Here is an 18684-nt window from a genome sequence, read left to right as displayed (position 1 = left end):
TCATTCTTTGCACAGTTTGGCAGACCCGGAGGACAAACCCCGGCCGGATCTGACCCGCGCCCCGTAGTTTGGTGACATATGCTTTAATTAAATCCATCCACAAGGTGTCACTAAATAGCGATATACATACAATATATAAACTACAGTAGAAATCGCCTATAACGGCTTCGTTTATAACGTCAATTCGCCTATTACGTCACATTTCGCTCGGTCCCGGCAGAATTCCTATCTTTTACGTACATTGTAGTTCGGCTACAACAGCATCGCTTATAACGTCAATTCGCATGTAACAGCACCCTTTATTGGTCCCCAGACGTCTTTTGTTCGTTTATAACGTCACTTTAAGCCATCACCTTCACCACGAACGGTCAGTCTTTTAATCCAGTTGGCGCTGCTGCTTGCAAAATGTCTTCCCTTTATTTTGCTACGTCGTTCGCAGCAGGGACTTTAATTAACTGAATTAACTTTTTTCCCGCGTGAAAAACTACCACGTGTAAAAAGCAGCTCTACAGCTGACCTTTAAACAACTCAAAGCAACAGTTGTACGTGCAGTACTGTATAAACTAATTAACTCTACCACTGTATGTAACGAGCTGTATTGCGCAAATTTCCTGTACCTTTCGCTGTAGGTTATTTTTTTAAACAATTTCTTTGTTTACTGTATTTTCTGCGTGCCTTTTGTCAGTTTGGTGGTACACAGTAAACCTGACTGGATTATACATCTCTTTGTTTAACCAAAAGACAGTTTTGGAATAGTTTGCGGTAGTTCGTCTATAACGTCAATTCGGCTATAACGTCAGTTTTTGCAAATCCCCTAGAGGTGCCGTTATAGGCGAATTCTACTGCATATTTGATACAATATATAAGAGATGGCAACACTGCCGAGCGGCAACGAACCGTGACCGAAAGCAAGTGCTGAAATGAAGAAAAGCATCGCGGAGTGAAGAGTCGCGTTGAGGAACATCTTCCAGAAGACCATCGCGTTGTACTTGGCTGCACCCTGGGATAGGGAGTACAGTTGGGGGTACTTGAGCATTGTGACGTCACCACACGTACGTTCGAACAAACCTAACGTGAACGGGGGAAGCACCGTGAAAACCTGGAACGAAACGTGTCACGTGGTTGTTTGCCGTCCGACTATGACGTCAACAGTGAGGCAGCACTTGAAAGCATTGTGACGTCTCAAACATCGTGTTGTGTTGTTGCTTTTATGGATTGGTCCACGCCCGGGCGCGAAAATTTTTTTCCCACGAGATTTCTGTCTCATTTACAGATTTTGGTAAAAGTTAGGATTAAAACCGTGTGAATGCAACATTTTCTCGTTGGCATGGTCGGTTCAATGGTTTCATCCTCTGCCTAATGATCGTGAGAACGAGGGTTCGACGCCTGTCAAAGTCAAACTTTTTTTTTCTTTAAATTAATTTTTGCGGTGCACAAGAGCTTTTCAAAAAAAGTAGGGTTAGGGTAAGCTTATATTTTATTATCATTGCAGAATTTCATTGGCAAATAGTTATTTCGCAATCTGAATCAACCAATCTCTCAAAACACTTTCGGAAAATCTTACTTTTAGAGTCTTCTTCTCTCGTTTGACTTGCAGTAGCTTAGATTGGCAATGCCTCCTCGTGCAGCCAAGATACGGTAGTTGGGTCCAGTTGTCGAATACCAGTGATTCCACTTGGGGGTCGTAAGATGGGACATTCGTGGAGTATGTGTTGCATTGTTTGTTCTACCGCTCCGCAGACACATATCGGCGAATTATGCAACCCCGAACTAAACAAATTAGCTCCAGTACAGCCAACGTCAAATCTGATCCTGCTCAATGTGACCCATGCCTTTCTTGAGAGGTCTGCTCCAGGAGGGATGGAGAGTGCTGGCATAACTGAAAACTGGGGAGGTATATGTGGCAGCTCGTTCCATTCTTGGGTCCATGTTTCCATGCAGCTGAAGTTCTTATCCACAAGTTGTGTAGCATATCGATCGAATGGGCGCCTTGATGATAAGCGTTGAGGTCTGACTGGTCCATTTGTTTGGGAGTGACTGTAGAGAAGGTGTTGAGGATCGAGTCTCGCATGTAGAGCCAGTTTGTGAGAGGCTTCTTCCCTACGGACATGAGCAGGAGCAATGCCAGCCAAAGTTGGCAGATAAACAGTAGGTGTGGGGCGGAGACAGCCAGTGATGATGCGCAAGGTGTCGTTAATGCACACATCCATCTTTTTTGTGTGTCTGCTGCGGTTCCATACAGCTGAGGCATATTCGGCTGAGCTGTAGACCAAGGCTAGTGCACTTGTACGCAAGGTTGATGCTCGGGCTCCCCATCCTGTTCCTGCTAGGCTTCTCAAGAGGTTATTTCGCGAGGTAACCTTGGCACGGAGTGACTCGATGTGGGGTCTGTAGGTCAACTGCCGGTCAAGTTTTACTCCAAGGGTAAGTTGGGTTTGCACTTTTAGAGTGACTAGAATCAAGGAGACAGAAATCTCGTGGGAAAAAAAATTCGCCGCCCGGGCATCATCTATTGTACATGGATGATAACTTATCTTAACATCAAAAGGATATCGAACTGAACTTGACAGTAATTTGAATATAGCAATAAAAATGTAACCAGATGAATTTCCATCATTAAAGATGACTCAACCTGCCATAAATGGACATATGACGTAGAAGTGGTTTCTTGCATCACAGCATAGTCTGTGACGCAATTATTTGATCGCACATTCATAAGACCGCTCCATGATTCACAACCCAAGTTTCGTGGATTTGAGCACAAGTAGAATTTTACAGATTGACCTAGCGGCAGCTTCGAATCAACTCACCAGGTTGTAGAAGGTGAGCGTCCATCTGTCGAACAGGATCTGACCGGAGAAGCCGTTGTAGAAGAGGAACCAAAGCTGGAACAACAAAGTTCCCACTTTAGCAACAAAATAATTTTCAGCATCATGAACGGATACGCTGTTGCTAGCATGCGATCGGTGACGGTTGTTGATGACGCAACGGTGCAACATCGCGTTGAGGCTTCGGCCCACCGATGCGCCAAGATTGACTGACATTCTCCTGTGGTTGTCTTGCAACCATCGCGTCATGATCACGACGAATCATCAGTGAATTCTACTCACACAATGATGTGACATTGTTGCAACCGTTTGCACTTTTTCAACAAAGATTGACATGGCAACCCTGGAAGCGACCGACATGAGCAACCACCAACCTCGATCAGGTAGAGACTGATGTTCTTGTAGAAGGAGAACAAAATGCACTTGGTTAGTCTGTTGTAGCTCCATGCCCCATGCACCAACAACAACTTCTGCAGGTACTTGAACTGGAAAATACGTCATCACTGATTACGTCATCGCACATTGTAACAGCGATAACTCACAACGCGAAAATAGACGAATGGGTTAGGGTCCACTAGGGTCCACAAAGTCCACTACGATGAATGGTCAGGATCATAGGTTCGGTATAAATCTCAACAAAACACACTGGTCGTTTCCAAACTGATAGAAAAAGTTATACAACAAAAAATCAGATTATATCGAATCCCAAATGATGTGGATTATTAGATCACCTGGAACCAAAATATGAGAATTACGAGATCACATGGAACTAAAATATGAGAATTACAAGATCACATGGAACCAAAAGATGAGAATTATGAGATCACATGGCCAACTAAAATATTATGATTACGAGATTACATGAAACTAAAATATGAAAACCACGAGATCACATGAAACGAAAATATGAGAACCACGAGATCACATGAAACGAAAATATGAGAACTACGAGATCACATGAAACTAAAATATGAGAACCACGAGATCACATGAAACGAAAATATGCAAACCACGAGGTTACATGAAACGAAAATATGAGAACCACGAGATCACATGAAACGAAAATATGCAAACCACGAGATTACATGAAACTAAAAGATGAGAACTACGAGATCACATGAAACTAAAATATGAGAACCACGAGATCACATGAAACGAAAATATGCAAACCACGAGGTTACATGAAACTAAAAGATGAGAACTACGAGATCACATGAAACTAATAGATGAGAATCACGAGATCACATGAAACTAAAAGATGAGAACTAAGATGAAGATAATTGAGATCACATCGAATCAAAGATGAAGATAATGAGATCACGTTGAATCAAAGATGAAGATAATTGAGATCACATCGAACCAAAGATGAAGATAATGAGATCACGTCGAATCAAAGATGAAGATAATGAGATCACGTTGAATCAAAGATAAAGATAATGAGACCAAAGGAACATGGGCCAAGAGGACTTTAGATTAATCTTGCTAACCATACAAGAGAAATGAGGAATATACCTGTGCTATAGAGTAGTCTGATGAATTGGCGGCTTGCAGTCCCTCAAAGCCGCTAATGCCCACCCCCACATGCGCGGCCTGGATCATGCTGACGTCATTAGCTCCGTCCCCTATCGCGAGAGTGATCGCGTGGCATCTTTTCTTCACCTGGATAAATGGATGACGTTACTGATTGAGGGCTTAACTTCACTTGTCCTCGTATATCGTGTCATAACTGGTGCTCTACATATCACGCCATTGTTGTACGCTCGAACTCGTTCATTGTTTGTCCCAAGAAGCCACTCACCAGTTCAACTACTTCAGCTTTTTGAAGTGGGGAAACCCTGCAGCACACCACAGCCTTACAAGACAGAGCCAAGTCCAGAAACTTCCTCTCCAGTTGCGGTTGAAGAGCATGAGCAAGAGCGGAACCGGTGACGACCAGGCCAAACTCGTGTTCCGGTGTGAGCGGTTCCTTCCCTATCTCAAACAGGGCTTCATCAAATCTGTTCTCCACAATCTGCATGGGATAGAGTCAGTCAAGCAAAGGAATAAGTATGATAGTTATGTCGCAACGTGTGAGGGTCCCTACAAACCGACATTATAGTTTGCCCCGTTAGTTACGCGCCAGACTTTGTGTACGAAGAAGCCTCAAGATCATGCGGCGCAAGTTCGACTCTCCAGTTATTCGCTTGAGCAACGCAGTACAAGTACTGCTCTCCATTCATGGGCACCTAATGGATGGAATAATTCCCCGGCAACAATACTTCAACAATCGGAAAACTTCACTCTGCCAATCTCGGTAACCGGCCCTGCGTCAAAAGCTACTAGTCCACAAGTATGCGAAACTACCAGGAATAATTTATCAAGGCTTTGTCAGTCCGAGGATAAATATTCCCACAATGTGACAAGTTGTTCAACCATAGAATATTCACCATTTTGCTAACTTCACAAATTACAGTAACTAATTACGTCACAAATATGTGGCGGTTGGAACCGACAGAAATCAGAGTTTCATTCGGATTGGCTCCCCTGTCTGTGGCGTCACAATCGGATTGATGACATTACAATCAAGTTAGTGACATCACAAAGGGGCTCATAGATCATGCAATCTACAGATGGTTACCCTATTGACACGACTCTATTGTTACCGTTGGATCGTGCTCATCGATGACGACCAGCAGCATTTCGGCGTTGATGATGTTGCACGAATAGGCGATGTTGATCGCCGTCTCCCGCTTGTCGCCTGTCAGCACCCAGATTTTTATGTCAGCCTTCGCCAACGTCGCTATCGTCTCAGGTACGCCATCTTGCAGTCTATCTTCGATAGCTGAGGCGCCCACTAGGTGTAAATCCTAAAACAAAACAACAACAAAGTCATCAACATCAAAATGTCTGGTTGTTGGCGACATGAATCGATGATGCGCCCATGTTGTAAGGCTTCAATATCCAAAACGAAAGTCTTTATAGGTCTTAAAGTTAGAAGTTCGAAGAAAAGAAGCTTTTTCTCTGAAAACTCCGATTTGTATAAAACGGTGACATCATTATCATTGGACCAGGCGTTTGTTTCGCTAGCTGGGCAATGACGAGCAATGCCCACTCTGCGGTTACTTGTCACCCCACCAACCTTTTCCACAATCTCATAAGCTTCCCCGAGAAGATGTTCCCGTTCTTTTATGGCGATGCTCGCTTTGTGGTAGATGGTGTTATTCCATTGCTGCAACAATATCATCTATGACACATCACACAACAAGATTCTGTATGACGCAATTAACACCACACATGACATCATACAATAGAAATAATGTCACAATTTATTGTAATCAAAGATAGGTTCAGCACCTGTATGAAGATTGAGGAACTATCTTAGTGTACGAACAGGAATACGATTGAGTAACACATTTTAAGGGCTGCTTTCTATTCGGCACAATAACCCTTGTTTCAACAGGGAACTTCACTCCGTCAATCTCGGTAGCCTGGCCTGCGTCAACGGTTCAAAGCGCCTACAGGTATGCGAAACTGCCAGGAATAACCAATCAAGGCTTTGTCAGTCCGAGGATAAGAATTTCCTCAATTTATCAAACACGGGAAGCTAACCTGATAGAACTTCTCTTTGAGGAAAGTGTAGGCGAAGCACAGAGTCCTGAGTCCTTCCTTGGCGAACTGGGTGAGGTGCTCCGCTGTTTCAGCTGAAAACAGACTTTGCAACAATCGAAAGTGTCCCGGATGTCACGAGGTGTGTCTTATTTCAATAAAATGTTTGCAAGTCGCGCCACACAACTGCTAAAAACTTCACAATCCATGTCATAATGCGCGTACTTTCGTCACAATACTAACTTCTGTAACCGGAATCCTCCGCCAACCGCTCGAATATGACGTTGTCCGCCCCCTTGCACATGAGCATGATAGCGCCTCCTGGTGTTCTCACAATCACCGACATCCTCTTCCGGGTGCTGCTGAACTCAAGAACGTTCAGGATCTCGTATGTCTTGTTTTGCCCCATCTGCAGGATGACAGAAGGTTGATCAGCAACATCAGCCAGTGTCTTCAGCTTCATATCAAGAATATAGAAGTTGAAAAGGAACCAAGTTGAAAATGAATTAAGTTGTCGACACATCCTTGGAATGCACACGTCATGTCCGTTTCACAGCCCACAGGATGGAAATAAAGTTTCATTGGAATGAGAACTTCTTTGGAAAACAATGAAGCCCTTTCCTTGCTTCATTTGCTAATGAACTTGCAGAGACAAGCATGGGGACTCTACGAGCACTATGAGAGACTTGTATGAAAACGCTGATGATGCCTCAACAGTCTTAGATTAGGCACCAGCTCGTGGGATTCCAAGCAATGTTGCGTCTATACAACCTATTTACATCTTAACAGTCTTTGAAATGTGCATTAATTATTGCCTCATCAGCCACACACTAAACCTCTTAAGGTACTGACTCGATAAACCTTGATCAAAAAGAGGAATAAATATGATGGGAAGGAATCAATCAACCTGGGCAGAGATGTACGCGTATACAAAAAATATTGACGCCGTCAGCGTAAACGCAAACGTTTGAAAAACCATACGCTACGCCGTATGCATCAACGCAACTTGTAAAAACAGTTGGCGGCGTCAGCGCACACACTAGCGTAAACTCATTTTGTTTGCTAGGTGCCAAACATTCACACGGTAGGAAACCACTCGAAACAAACAAGTTTTATTTTGAATTTCAACGAAGAAACACAAGCATCTGAAAGTGTTCATCTGACATTTTGCTGCGTTTTGGTTCCAATATGTCTTTGCCCATTGAAAACATTCTTTCAACTGCAGCGCTGGAAGGTATTGGCGTGTTGTAGCGAAAGAAGACATTAAAAAGTATATGTTGATGCAATACGCTAAAAAAACGCGAAAACTTTACGGCATAGCCTTAAGCGCAAACTATACAAAAAAATGTGGCTGTAAGCGTTAGCGTAAACAAAAAGTCCACGCAAGTCTACGGCGTAGAATTTGCAGCGTATACGTGCATCTCTGAAAAAGGGTATGAGGAGAAAGAGAGCAAAACCACAAAACTCATCAACTTGTCCAAGTGGCTATGGTTGAGTCTATCGTGGGGAGTGTTGCACAGATCTACAACGCTTGTAAAGACAATTAACACTTGGCAGCGAAAATCTAACACAGGGGTTCCCAATCTTTTTTGCTGTTTGTACCCCTTTGTCAGGTCAGAGCATTCTTCGTACCCCCGTAAAAATTCTGATTGAATTTTTCAGGCATATATAGCTAAATTAAATTGCTTTTATAGATCAATTAAACGTTAAACCGATATTTGACACAAAAATGCCAAATTACAAAAAGAAATTAAATGTCAGTTATTTTGTTTGTCACTTCTCAGTGAGATATTAAGTTGCTGCTTCATTGATAAATTTCGCTCAAACGATGGTTCCATTTTAAAGGCAACACGAAATCATCCTCCAGTAGCAGACGATTTCTGTAGCCTACTTATTCTTGATATACATCATGGTCGAAAAGCCACTTTCACAGTAATAAGGTGTTGAGAAGAGAATTAACACTGTCATGGCTTCCACAGCAAGACTTGGGAAGACTTTGTAGCAAAACACCAAAAATCTTCTAACTTTGATTTTTCAAATAGCAGTTTCAATTTTTTGCAGCTTTTCATTTCGATGATGTTCTCCTTCAAATCATTCTCATCCGACATTTTTGTTAAATCAAAAAGAAATGGATTTATAATCCAATGCTGGAAATAATTCAATTCACCAGCAAAAAAGTAACCATCGAAAGAATCAACCAGCATCTTTAAATGGGAAATAATTTCAGTTTTGACATTTTGCAGCAAAGAGTTATTTGCAATTTGATCAAGAAAAAGAAAATTAGCAAAGTTTCCATTTTCAGCAGCAGCAAGTAAAATACATTATTATGAGACAATGAGGCTTCATAGCCTACTAAATAACAACAATTATTTGTACCGGTAGATAATTGTTTTGTTTTTTTTCAAAGCAAAGACGGTAATTGCATAAATCATCTACAATTCCAAAATAAAACTGTAGGGTACTGTGAAATCTGTTTGAAAAGCTGCTCTGTGGCACTAGGATCTTCGTACCCCTTGATGTTTAATCTCGTACCCCTTGATGTATAATCTCGTACCCCCAAGAGGTCCGAGTACCCCCGGTTGGGAACCCCTGCTCTAACAAGAGACGCTTACCATATTGACTGTGACGTGTGTGGGAGTTCGCTCAGTGAAGATGTAGCCGAGGCTTCTGGCAGCTTTGACCATCGCTGTCTCGTCGGGGGATGACGACTGGTACCTGGACAGTCATAAACCAAATGGAGTTGATATCACAAAGAACAAAACCAATTACCGACTCAGAGTGCATCGTTTGCTTCCGACTTTTAGCAATAGACCCTACTTTTTGTGTGTGAGGTTAGCTTAGAAGATAACTTTTGAAATTTTGTTTATAAATCCGATAAAGTTTGACACCCCCCCAGCTTTTTTCTGAAGAGACTGAACATTTTTTACACAAATCTACCACTAGATGGAGCTACATGTTAGATATTACAATGCACTTACTTTGAATACATGCCCCTCTTCATTATACGCTATTGATATAAAACTTGTTTAAATTGGACCAAGGGGAGCCGAGATAAAACCAAATGCAAATTCTGCCACGAGAAGTTTTGGGAAACACATGTGGCATCTGATAGAAGAAATTATACCACTGGCATTTTTAGTGAAAGTTTAAAACTTTCTACCAAGTTGCGGATGGTAAAAAATTTATTGTCTACGAAGAATGACCGTGTGTGCACAAAGGGATTTGGCGTGAGTATAACTGAGTCTAACTGAGTAACTTGAGTCCAACTGGTTGAGTTTTTCCATGGGTTTTCTCTAAAAAAAAAGCAGCTACAAAACACTTTACAAGTTGTAGAGAACTCCAGAAATTACTTACTGAACAACCCGCAGCCACACACGATCTTTGTCAACATAGTAACCGTTATTGACTCAAAACAAAAACAGTTACTGATTTGATTACTCGAAGCAAAACTAACTACTGACTCATTGACTCAAAACATAACCAAATACCGACTCGATAACTTTAAACAAAACTAAATACTGATTCGATAACTCAAAATAAAACTAAATACTGATTCGATAACTCAAAATAAAACTAAATACTGATTGATGACTTGGCACACAACTGAATACTGACTCGAAACAAAATTAAATACTGACTTGATGACTCAAAACAAAACCAAATACTGACTGAAAACAAATCTAAACACCAACTCAATGACTTTAAACAAAACTAAATATTGACTTGACGATTCGAAACAAACCAAACACTGACTCATTGACTCAAAACATAACCAAATACCGATTCGATAACTTGAAATAAAACTAAATAATGATTGATGACTTGACACACAACTAAATACTGACTCGATGACTCGAAATAAAAGTAAATACTGACTCGATGACTCGAAACAAAAATAAATAATGACTCGAAGCAAACCAAATACTGACTCGATAGTGTCAAATGCGCTCTGGTGGGAAGTTTGATTCTTGGTGTGATCTGGCACCACTGTGTGGCAGACAGCCAGTATGAGAGAGAAGATCCTCGCATGTTTACTGCTCTCCTGTGGCATAAAACAAGGAATTGCAATTTGATCTGAAGGTGACAATGTTTCACAGTATTGCAGTTTTTGAAGTGCCAGGAAAGGTTGAAAAATAAGGGAGCAATTACAACCAACCAAACATTATCTTGATTATATTATGTATCAAAAGGTCCTTATTCAAATAGAATTTATTTGAATACGATTCTATTTGAATAAGGTCCTTCTGATGATCCCCCTTTTAGGGTGAAACAGGCTATATTTGATACAATCAAACAATCATTTATGGGACAGCGCTATGGCAGCAAAATCATGCAAGTCACATACGTCATTTGTTGCAAGCACCCTAAGGAAGTCATGGTCATTGAACTCAAAAAAACCGTCGTCCTCCTCTTCCCTGCAATAACAACTTCGAAGTGAACTTAGTGAAGATGCAGAAACTAGGAAGAAAACAGACACCTGATTTAAAGGTTTATGGAAACTCAAACTTTCCAAATCATCATGTCACCACCACTCACCCACACGTCACCTCAGAAACAACCCCACCACTCACCACAACAACCCACCATTCACCCATACGTCACCTCAGCAACAATCCCACCACTCACCCACATGTCACCTCAGCAACAACCCCACTTTACCCCAGCAACAACCCCACCACTCACTCACATGTCATCTTAGAAACAACCCCACCTCTCACCCATATTTCACCCCAGCAACAACACCACCACTCATCCATATTTCACCCCAGCAACAACCCCACCACTCATCCATATTTCACCCAAGCAACAACAACACCACTCATCCATACTTCACCCCAGCAACAACCCCACCACTCATCCTACTTCACCCCAACAACAACCTCACCACTTATCCATACTTCACCCCAGCAACAACACCACCACTCATCCATATTTCACCCCAGCAACAACCGACCACTCATCCATATTTCACCCCAGCAACAATCCCACCACTCATCATTACTTCACCCCAGCAACAACACCACCACTCACCCATACTTCACCCCAGCAACAACCCCATCACTCACCACAACAACTAACCACTCATCATTACTTCACCCCAGCAACAACCGACCACTCATCCATATTTCACCCCAGCAACAACCCCACCACTCACCCATGCTTCACCCCAGCAACAACAACACTCTTCATCCATATTTCACCCCAGCAACAACCGACCACTCTCATCCATATTTCACCCCAGCAACAATCCCACCACTCATCATTACTTCACCCCAGCAACAATCCCACCACTCATCCATATTTCACCCCAGCAACAACCGACCACTCATCCATATTTCACCCCAGCAACAATCCCACCACTCATCATTACTTCACCCCAGCAACAATCCCACCACTCATCATTACTTCACCCCAGCAACAATCCCACCACTCATCATTACTTCACCCCAGCAACAACCCCACTACTCACCCATATATCACCCCAGCAACAATCCCACCACTCATCATTACTTCACCCCAGCAACAACACCACCACTCATCCATATTTCACCCCAGCAACAACACCACCACTCACCCATACTTCACCCCAGCAACAACCGACCACTCATCCATATTTCACCCCAGCAACAATCCCACCACTCATCATTACTTCACCCCAGCAACAACCCCACCACTCACCCATACTTCACCCCAGCAAACCACCCAACCAACCACTCAAACCAACCACTCAAACCAAACCACCCAACCAACCACTCATCAATATTTCACCCCAGCAACAATCCCACCACTCATCCTTACTTCACCCCAGCAACAACACCACCACTCATCCATATTTCACCCCAGCAACAACCCCACCACTCACCCATACTTCACCCCAGCAACGGAGCACTTCTTGAATTCCATTCGGTTCTGCGTTAAAGTTCCAGTTTTATCCGAGAAAATATATTTAACTTGACCCAACTCCTCGTTCAAGTTGGAAGTGCGTGCCATCGCAGGAGTGTTTGTGACGTCATAGTACATGTCGATGTCCTGGTGATCATACACGCAGTTGAGATCACAAATGTCGAAATAGTTTGTTGATTTCAAGAGACTGACAAACAATCATTGATTTAACGTGTGCTGAATCAATGTAAAATGTGACTGATTTGTTGTCTGCAAATTCAGCTACACAGGAACACCGCTTGGTGGCATAGAAGTATATTTTATTGTTGTGTTCGTCCTGACTGCGAATACAGTTTGTCTAAAGACAGTGCCAATAAATAAGGATGAAACTCGAGTATGACGCCTTCTACTTTCGTTCTATCGTGGTCTTTGACGACTTTGTCTAATGAGACAAAAACAGTGCCAGGCACGTCTCAACCCGTATACGGTACTGCCATGTTTCGCGTTCATTGATATGTGATGGACATCGCATACTGATTCTCAGTCGTTAAACAGCTGAAGGATTTGAGATACTTTGCGACAGTGGCAGGTTAGTTCAGAGGTAACTCACGCAATCAATGAAGTAAGCCTGGATGAACTTGACGATTTCGAGAGTTACAAGGAGGGAAATGGGAACCAGGTTGTTATACAGGATGATGAAAGTCAAGACCTCAAGGAAAATATCCGAAAAAGAAATCCCTGCAAAATTTTATAGAACGAAGAACCAAGTCAAAAGTGAGGCTTGGTTTGTTTCTTGTAACACATTGTCTATGCAACCTAACGTAACAAAGGTTACTTTTTACTTCACAGAACCATCTATTGATATAAAATAATAAGCATTCAGAATGGAACGATTATTAGCTCATTCCACCTCACAACAACCTTCAGTTACCTGCAATCTCAAGATACCATCCCCTTCCAGGATCCACCTTCCAAATGTAGCTCCCAGCGACAGACGCTAGCGATATGATGACAAGAACCACCATCAGGAACCATATCTGGAAGATGGTGGATGGTTTAAAATGAACAAAAATCCCGCGCTCCCAAAACTGCGACTCAGTTTAAACACTTTAGGCGCAATTTTCTAGGAAAGCATCAAGACAAACGCAAGGAATGAAACAAGTTTAAACAAAAACGACGGATAATTCGATCGATTCGATAACCAAAAACGACATTTCATCTGCGTGTTGACGTGTATGACGTAGCCTTCGTATCTCTTTCAAATGATTGTTGAACAAATTGCCAAAGTGCACTTCATCTCAAATCACTGCAAAACTCTTGGTTTCGTTCTTTAAAATGACAAAACTTTCCTTGTTACCAGTGTTGCCAGATGGTCTTTAGATTTCCAGCACAAGTATCAAAGTTTAGTTCAATGTTTGCATTGTGACAGCAGGATACAAGCAACTTCAAATCACATGAAATGTGCACAAGGTTTATTTTTACCAACTTCTACTCCAAGTAGCCACGTACACTAGCGCCTTTGACTGCTATCACCACCAGCCTTTGATCAAATTGAAAGCTTGCAGGTTGGTATAGCATGCTGCATGTGTATAGGTCGCCATGCTTCAAACGTAGCAAAGGATGACAAAAGTCCATCTGCATATTGGCCGCACTGGCCACGTTTAAGCATTAAAACTATATCTGGAGGTAAAGAAGCACTTGATGGCATCAATATTGCTTCATTGAAGGGTTTTAGAACTGTTGTACTTCGTTACCCCACAAGCCCCTTTTGTTACCCCACACACCTGCATATTGGTCGTCCTGTCCACATTTGACATCTTCAGTGGAGCTCTATTTGCGTTCTTCATAAGCTTCGACTCGTGGCCAGTATACACAACGACTCCGTATATCCACTGAGTGTTGCGCAGCATCGCACCGCGCAGCAACATCTGGTCGGGACAAAGTGGGATCACTCTAGAAACGAAAAACCAATGTTCAAATAAATCATTTAAGTTGAAATCACATATTCTGGCCCAAGGCAATTTTTTACGTACACTATGCTTGACTTAATTTAGTATTCTTGCTACTTGCTACCAAACCAACCCATAAAAAACATAGGTACATGTATAAAAACCATAAAATATGTATGTATAAATGTGTAAAAACCATAGAATATTGGTATTACAATAGTGAACTTTCACTTGAACTGAAAAATATATTTTCTTACCATATAGACTGCACTTCCCAAAGGTAAAATCAAATTTAAGCATCACAATTGATGACTTTATTACTTCTCATTGGTTCCTTGTTGTATCTTGATGGTGCCAATGAAGCTGTACAGGCGACAGTTCGGTCCTTCGCACTCGATGCTACCCTTGAACTTTGCAAGATCTTTCTCCAGTAATTCAGAGGTTGCTGGCAGGCCCTGGGGATGATGCATGACTAGTACATTGAATTAGATATTATCCCATGCGTAGTGTGCATGACTTTAAGGATGCGTTACGGTATCTGGTTTAAGGTCCAGGTTAATTGTGTGGAAGACAAGAAAGCCAATCTTAGTGTCCATCTTCCAGTGCCTTTCCAAAATATTTTTTCTGTCTTCACTAGATGTACTAGCTACGTGACCTGAATGGGGTCGAACCGAAGAAACTTTAAACGTTGTGAGGGCCCAAGACTGAGTCATGTAGCGGCAAGGAAAAGGCTGCATGGGAACGATTGTGAACGTGTTCAGCACAAATCGTGTCTAGACAACGAAATATTCATCCTTTCAATACACAATTTTGATTGACAGATCACAGTGAAACTAACCTACCTGTCTAATCTTCAGATTTGTCTCTCCGTCCAGGTTTGCGGTTTTAATGTAGCACATTGCCTGTGGGTGGTTGGAGTTGATGAGGATGAGATCTGCCGGAAAGAAGTGTCCGTTCACCACTCTCACAATGTCGCCAATCTGTATCTGGAAGTGAACGTGCAATGATGATGATTCACTTTCAATGGTAATGGGGACGGACACAACACAACTGACAAAGTGATGTCACTCATGACGCAATAAATGACGCGAACTCACTTCATTCCAAAATTTCCTGTTAAACTTCCCATTTTTAAATACGTCACAAATACGATTGTTGGTGACGTCATCTTGCCGGTGACGTTTCTGCGTAGAAGACAATCAGAGCATTATGACGTGTTTAATGGCAAGCACATGTCATAAAGCAAAGCGCCATTAAACCATTTGGCCAATAACAAGGGAAGGCCGGGACGCGAAAAATTTTTTCCCACGAGATTTCTGTCTCATTTACATATGTTGGTAAAAGTTTGGATTAAAACCGTGTGAATGCAACATTTTCTCGTTGGCACGGTTGGTTCAGTGGTTTCATCCTCGCCTAGTGATCGTGAGAACGAGGGTTCGACGTTCGACGAAGTCAAACTTTTTTTCTTCTTTAAATTAATTTTTGCGGTGCACAAGAGCTTTTCAAAAAAAGTAGGGTTAGGGAAAGCTTATATTTTATTATCATTGCAGAATTTGATTGGTAAATAGTTATTTCGCAATCTGAATCAACCAATCTCTTAACACTTTCGGAAAATCTTACTTTTAGAGTGACTAGAATCAATGAGACAAAAATCTCGTGGGAAAAAAAATTTCGCGGCCGGGACAGTATATTCGATTCAACTAAAATATAAGACATGATCATGCAAAGATATTAGGAGGGTGACTTCAACGTTCCAAGAAATCACCTAATTTCATCTTATAACATTCAAACTGACTGGTCTGTCTGCACTGTCTAAGTACCAAAGGATAGGTCAACAGTCTCAATATTTTAGATAGTCAGGCAGATCTCCACCATCAGTTTACTACTAGAAAACTTCAAAGACATTCAAACTGACTATGATAATTCAAAGAAAATGAAGGGGTGTACCAGCAAACATCTATAGGATTGGCCCATGATACAAGAGAAGGATCCACAGAGATACAAACTGATATGCATAAATCAACAAGTGAATAAAGAAATAAAAGTAACCTCTCAAGTACATTTCCCTTTGTGTGGAGCTACATGTACTTGAGAGTTTACTGTTAGTTTTCAACTGGACTATGATAACTTGAGGGTTTGTTAAACCTTCCATGGAACGACAATAACATTCAACTAAACTAAGAATCTTCATTCGGAAATGTGCGACGGGTCGGCCGCGGTCAGTTGTGTAAGGCCACAATGCCGTGTAGCCAGGGACTTCTATTTAAAAAAAAATCTTAGAATAACAATGGACCTGCTTTAGCTCAAATCTGCATTGTCTACGACAACGATTTCAAATTATGTACTTGTATAATTCCCATTTGTAATAAAAACAGAGTGAAACTGTTCACCAGAAATTTGATAATAAAAGTAACTTGCTTTCTTCTGGTGACTACCGGTATAGTATAATAGGCTGGTAATAAAAACTTATATAACTCCCATTTGTAAGTTACCATTCAAGCCGCAACAAGGATGAGTTCCAAGAATGATGCAAACTCACATAATCCTCAATGATCTCTTTGATGGCTGCAACAACCAGGATGAAGGCCAGAGGAAGGAGGGTGGTGTAACGACCAGTGGGAGAAACATCCGGGATTTGCTGGAAAATGATCGATAGCATTAGATAAATAACAATCTATGAGCAAATAAGTTATCTTATTCATAACCTATAAATATTTGAACTAAGAAACATCAGACTTTGTGGAATTGCGTGTCCTTTTTTTCAACGCTTACATCATAGCCTACCTGCAAGGAACTAATGATGACAAAAAAGATGTTGAAAGCTTTCCGAAGTTGTTCGAACAGGAACAGAGGGAGGAAGCTGAGTAGGGTGTACTTTCCAGTGCTGGGCAAACGTGCAAGTTAAATTTAGGTAGTTTCAAAATCAAGAAAAAGTTATCATCGATGCCATTGAATCAACGATCGCTGTTAGTAATGGCGGCAATCCGAAGTATAAAACTTTTTCATGGAACGTCATAAAAACAACAGAGCTAATAGAACAACATCAGTTTTCCAATCCCAGAATGCGCTGTTTGTTCATGTAGAACCATCAGTTTCCATTTCTTTGATTAAAAACACAGTTTTCATCAATATCCCACATTGCTGTATCAACATATAAAATTTCTAACAAATGAGACTGACAAACAATGTGCGTGAGAGTAGAGACGGAAAAGCAACTTTAGAAGAACTGCAAAGCTTCGGCATGTTTGAGAAGGTCAGGCAGCTAAGGTTTGACATTGCGGGTGTAGGGTGTACGCAGTTCAACGTCCAGTGTTGCCCAACTAGGCAATGTTAAATACTTTAAAAATGAAGAAAGTTCTGAAATGAAAGTTCTGACCTGATGATATATAAATTTAATAATTTAATGCAAAATTTTACACTATTCATTGGTTTAGTACGTCAGTGTTTTATAAACTTAAACCTATGTTTGTTAATGTTGCCAGCATAGACAGAGGATGGGGATTATGGACGGATGATAACTAATTTTACTAGAGATAATGCTGCCACCACAAAGTCTGCCCTCTTGGATTCTATCTGATCATTGTGAGACAAAATATGAGTATGAAGTGTAACCTGATAGCATTGCTGAAGTTGTGAAATGTGTGGTGGCCAGGGATGTTGAAATGAACGATCCTTTCATGAGCCTCTGGAGCGTTCGGATCAGGAACATCTAGTAACAAGGATCATTGAGGTCAGAATTGTGTATTTTTCAAGAAAAGCAAAACTTAACAAATACTCTGACCTGGCAAGCAATGCACAAAGTCCCATCCCTTGCCATATATCCTTAACAGCATACTTACATAAACAACTTTACCAAAAATTGTTGAATATATGCCAAACAACATTGCAAACTATTTTGAATTTTAAATTAATCACAAATCAATTTACCTCAAAATGCGCAACCAAATTGTATAGTAAGTTAAACATCTGTTAGGGGATATACTTTTACTATTCTCTAATGACTTCAATCGACAAAAACGCTACAGTATATTTTGTAAATATTTTTTATCAAAAACAATAACAGCATTAAATGGCTCAGAATTTCACAACAAATGGATTGTTAATAAGCTGCTAATACATAGCAATGCCAAACCACATCACTGCTTGATGAAATGTTATCAAATTGTTCCATAGTTGGGTTATTGAATTGTATAATATTATTAACAACATACTATATCGTGATGCGCGACGAACTGCATGAGCTTTGAACTCTTCTGCTGCCAAGGTATCTTTTGTAACTTTTGTGTTTTCATCTAATTCTTCAGAATGCGGTTTGGACTTTTCATTTGCCAAGGTATCTTTTGCAACTTTTGTGTTTTCATCAAATTCTTCTAACTCTTCTTTTTCACTCATTTCATAACAACACAAAACACTCAATAAAATGACTAAATATAAAGTTA

General features: G+C 41.1%; 1 protein-coding gene across 2 annotated transcripts in view; it reads right to left on the bottom strand.

Annotated features, from left to right (window-relative positions):
- LOC145783116 (phospholipid-transporting ATPase IB-like) overlaps window positions 1–18684 on the bottom strand; it is a 25307-nt gene extending 6623 nt beyond the window's left edge. For both annotated transcript variants that reach the window (XM_082594893.1, XM_082594894.1), the window contains exons 1-23: window positions 18457–18684; window positions 17858–17954; window positions 17030–17129; window positions 16785–16883; window positions 15343–15429; window positions 15088–15231; window positions 14567–14700; window positions 14081–14249; window positions 13228–13333; window positions 12907–13034; window positions 12277–12443; window positions 10759–10828; window positions 10343–10455; window positions 9026–9128; window positions 6657–6822; window positions 6417–6508; window positions 5947–6036; window positions 5471–5674; window positions 4627–4839; window positions 4341–4487; window positions 3203–3313; window positions 2811–2885; window positions 898–1099 (exon numbers count right to left, since the gene is read on the bottom strand). In XM_082594893.1, the coding sequence (XP_082451019.1) occupies window positions 898–1099; window positions 2811–2885; window positions 3203–3313; window positions 4341–4487; window positions 4627–4839; window positions 5471–5674; window positions 5947–6036; window positions 6417–6508; window positions 6657–6822; window positions 9026–9128; window positions 10343–10455; window positions 10759–10828; window positions 12277–12443; window positions 12907–13034; window positions 13228–13333; window positions 14081–14249; window positions 14567–14700; window positions 15088–15231; window positions 15343–15429; window positions 16785–16883; window positions 17030–17129; window positions 17858–17954; window positions 18457–18637 (2998 nt within the window). In that variant the 5' untranslated portion in view covers window positions 18638–18684. The remainder of the gene's footprint in view (window positions 1–897; window positions 1100–2810; window positions 2886–3202; window positions 3314–4340; window positions 4488–4626; window positions 4840–5470; window positions 5675–5946; window positions 6037–6416; window positions 6509–6656; window positions 6823–9025; window positions 9129–10342; window positions 10456–10758; window positions 10829–12276; window positions 12444–12906; window positions 13035–13227; window positions 13334–14080; window positions 14250–14566; window positions 14701–15087; window positions 15232–15342; window positions 15430–16784; window positions 16884–17029; window positions 17130–17857; window positions 17955–18456) is intronic.

The sequence above is a fragment of the Aplidium turbinatum genome, chromosome 14 (assembly GCF_918807975.1).
Source record: "Aplidium turbinatum chromosome 14, kaAplTurb1.1, whole genome shotgun sequence".
NCBI lineage: Eukaryota > Metazoa > Chordata > Ascidiacea > Aplousobranchia > Polyclinidae > Aplidium > Aplidium turbinatum.
The sequence above is the reverse complement of the archived record's forward strand: the minus strand, read 5'-3'. Positions and strand labels throughout refer to the sequence as shown.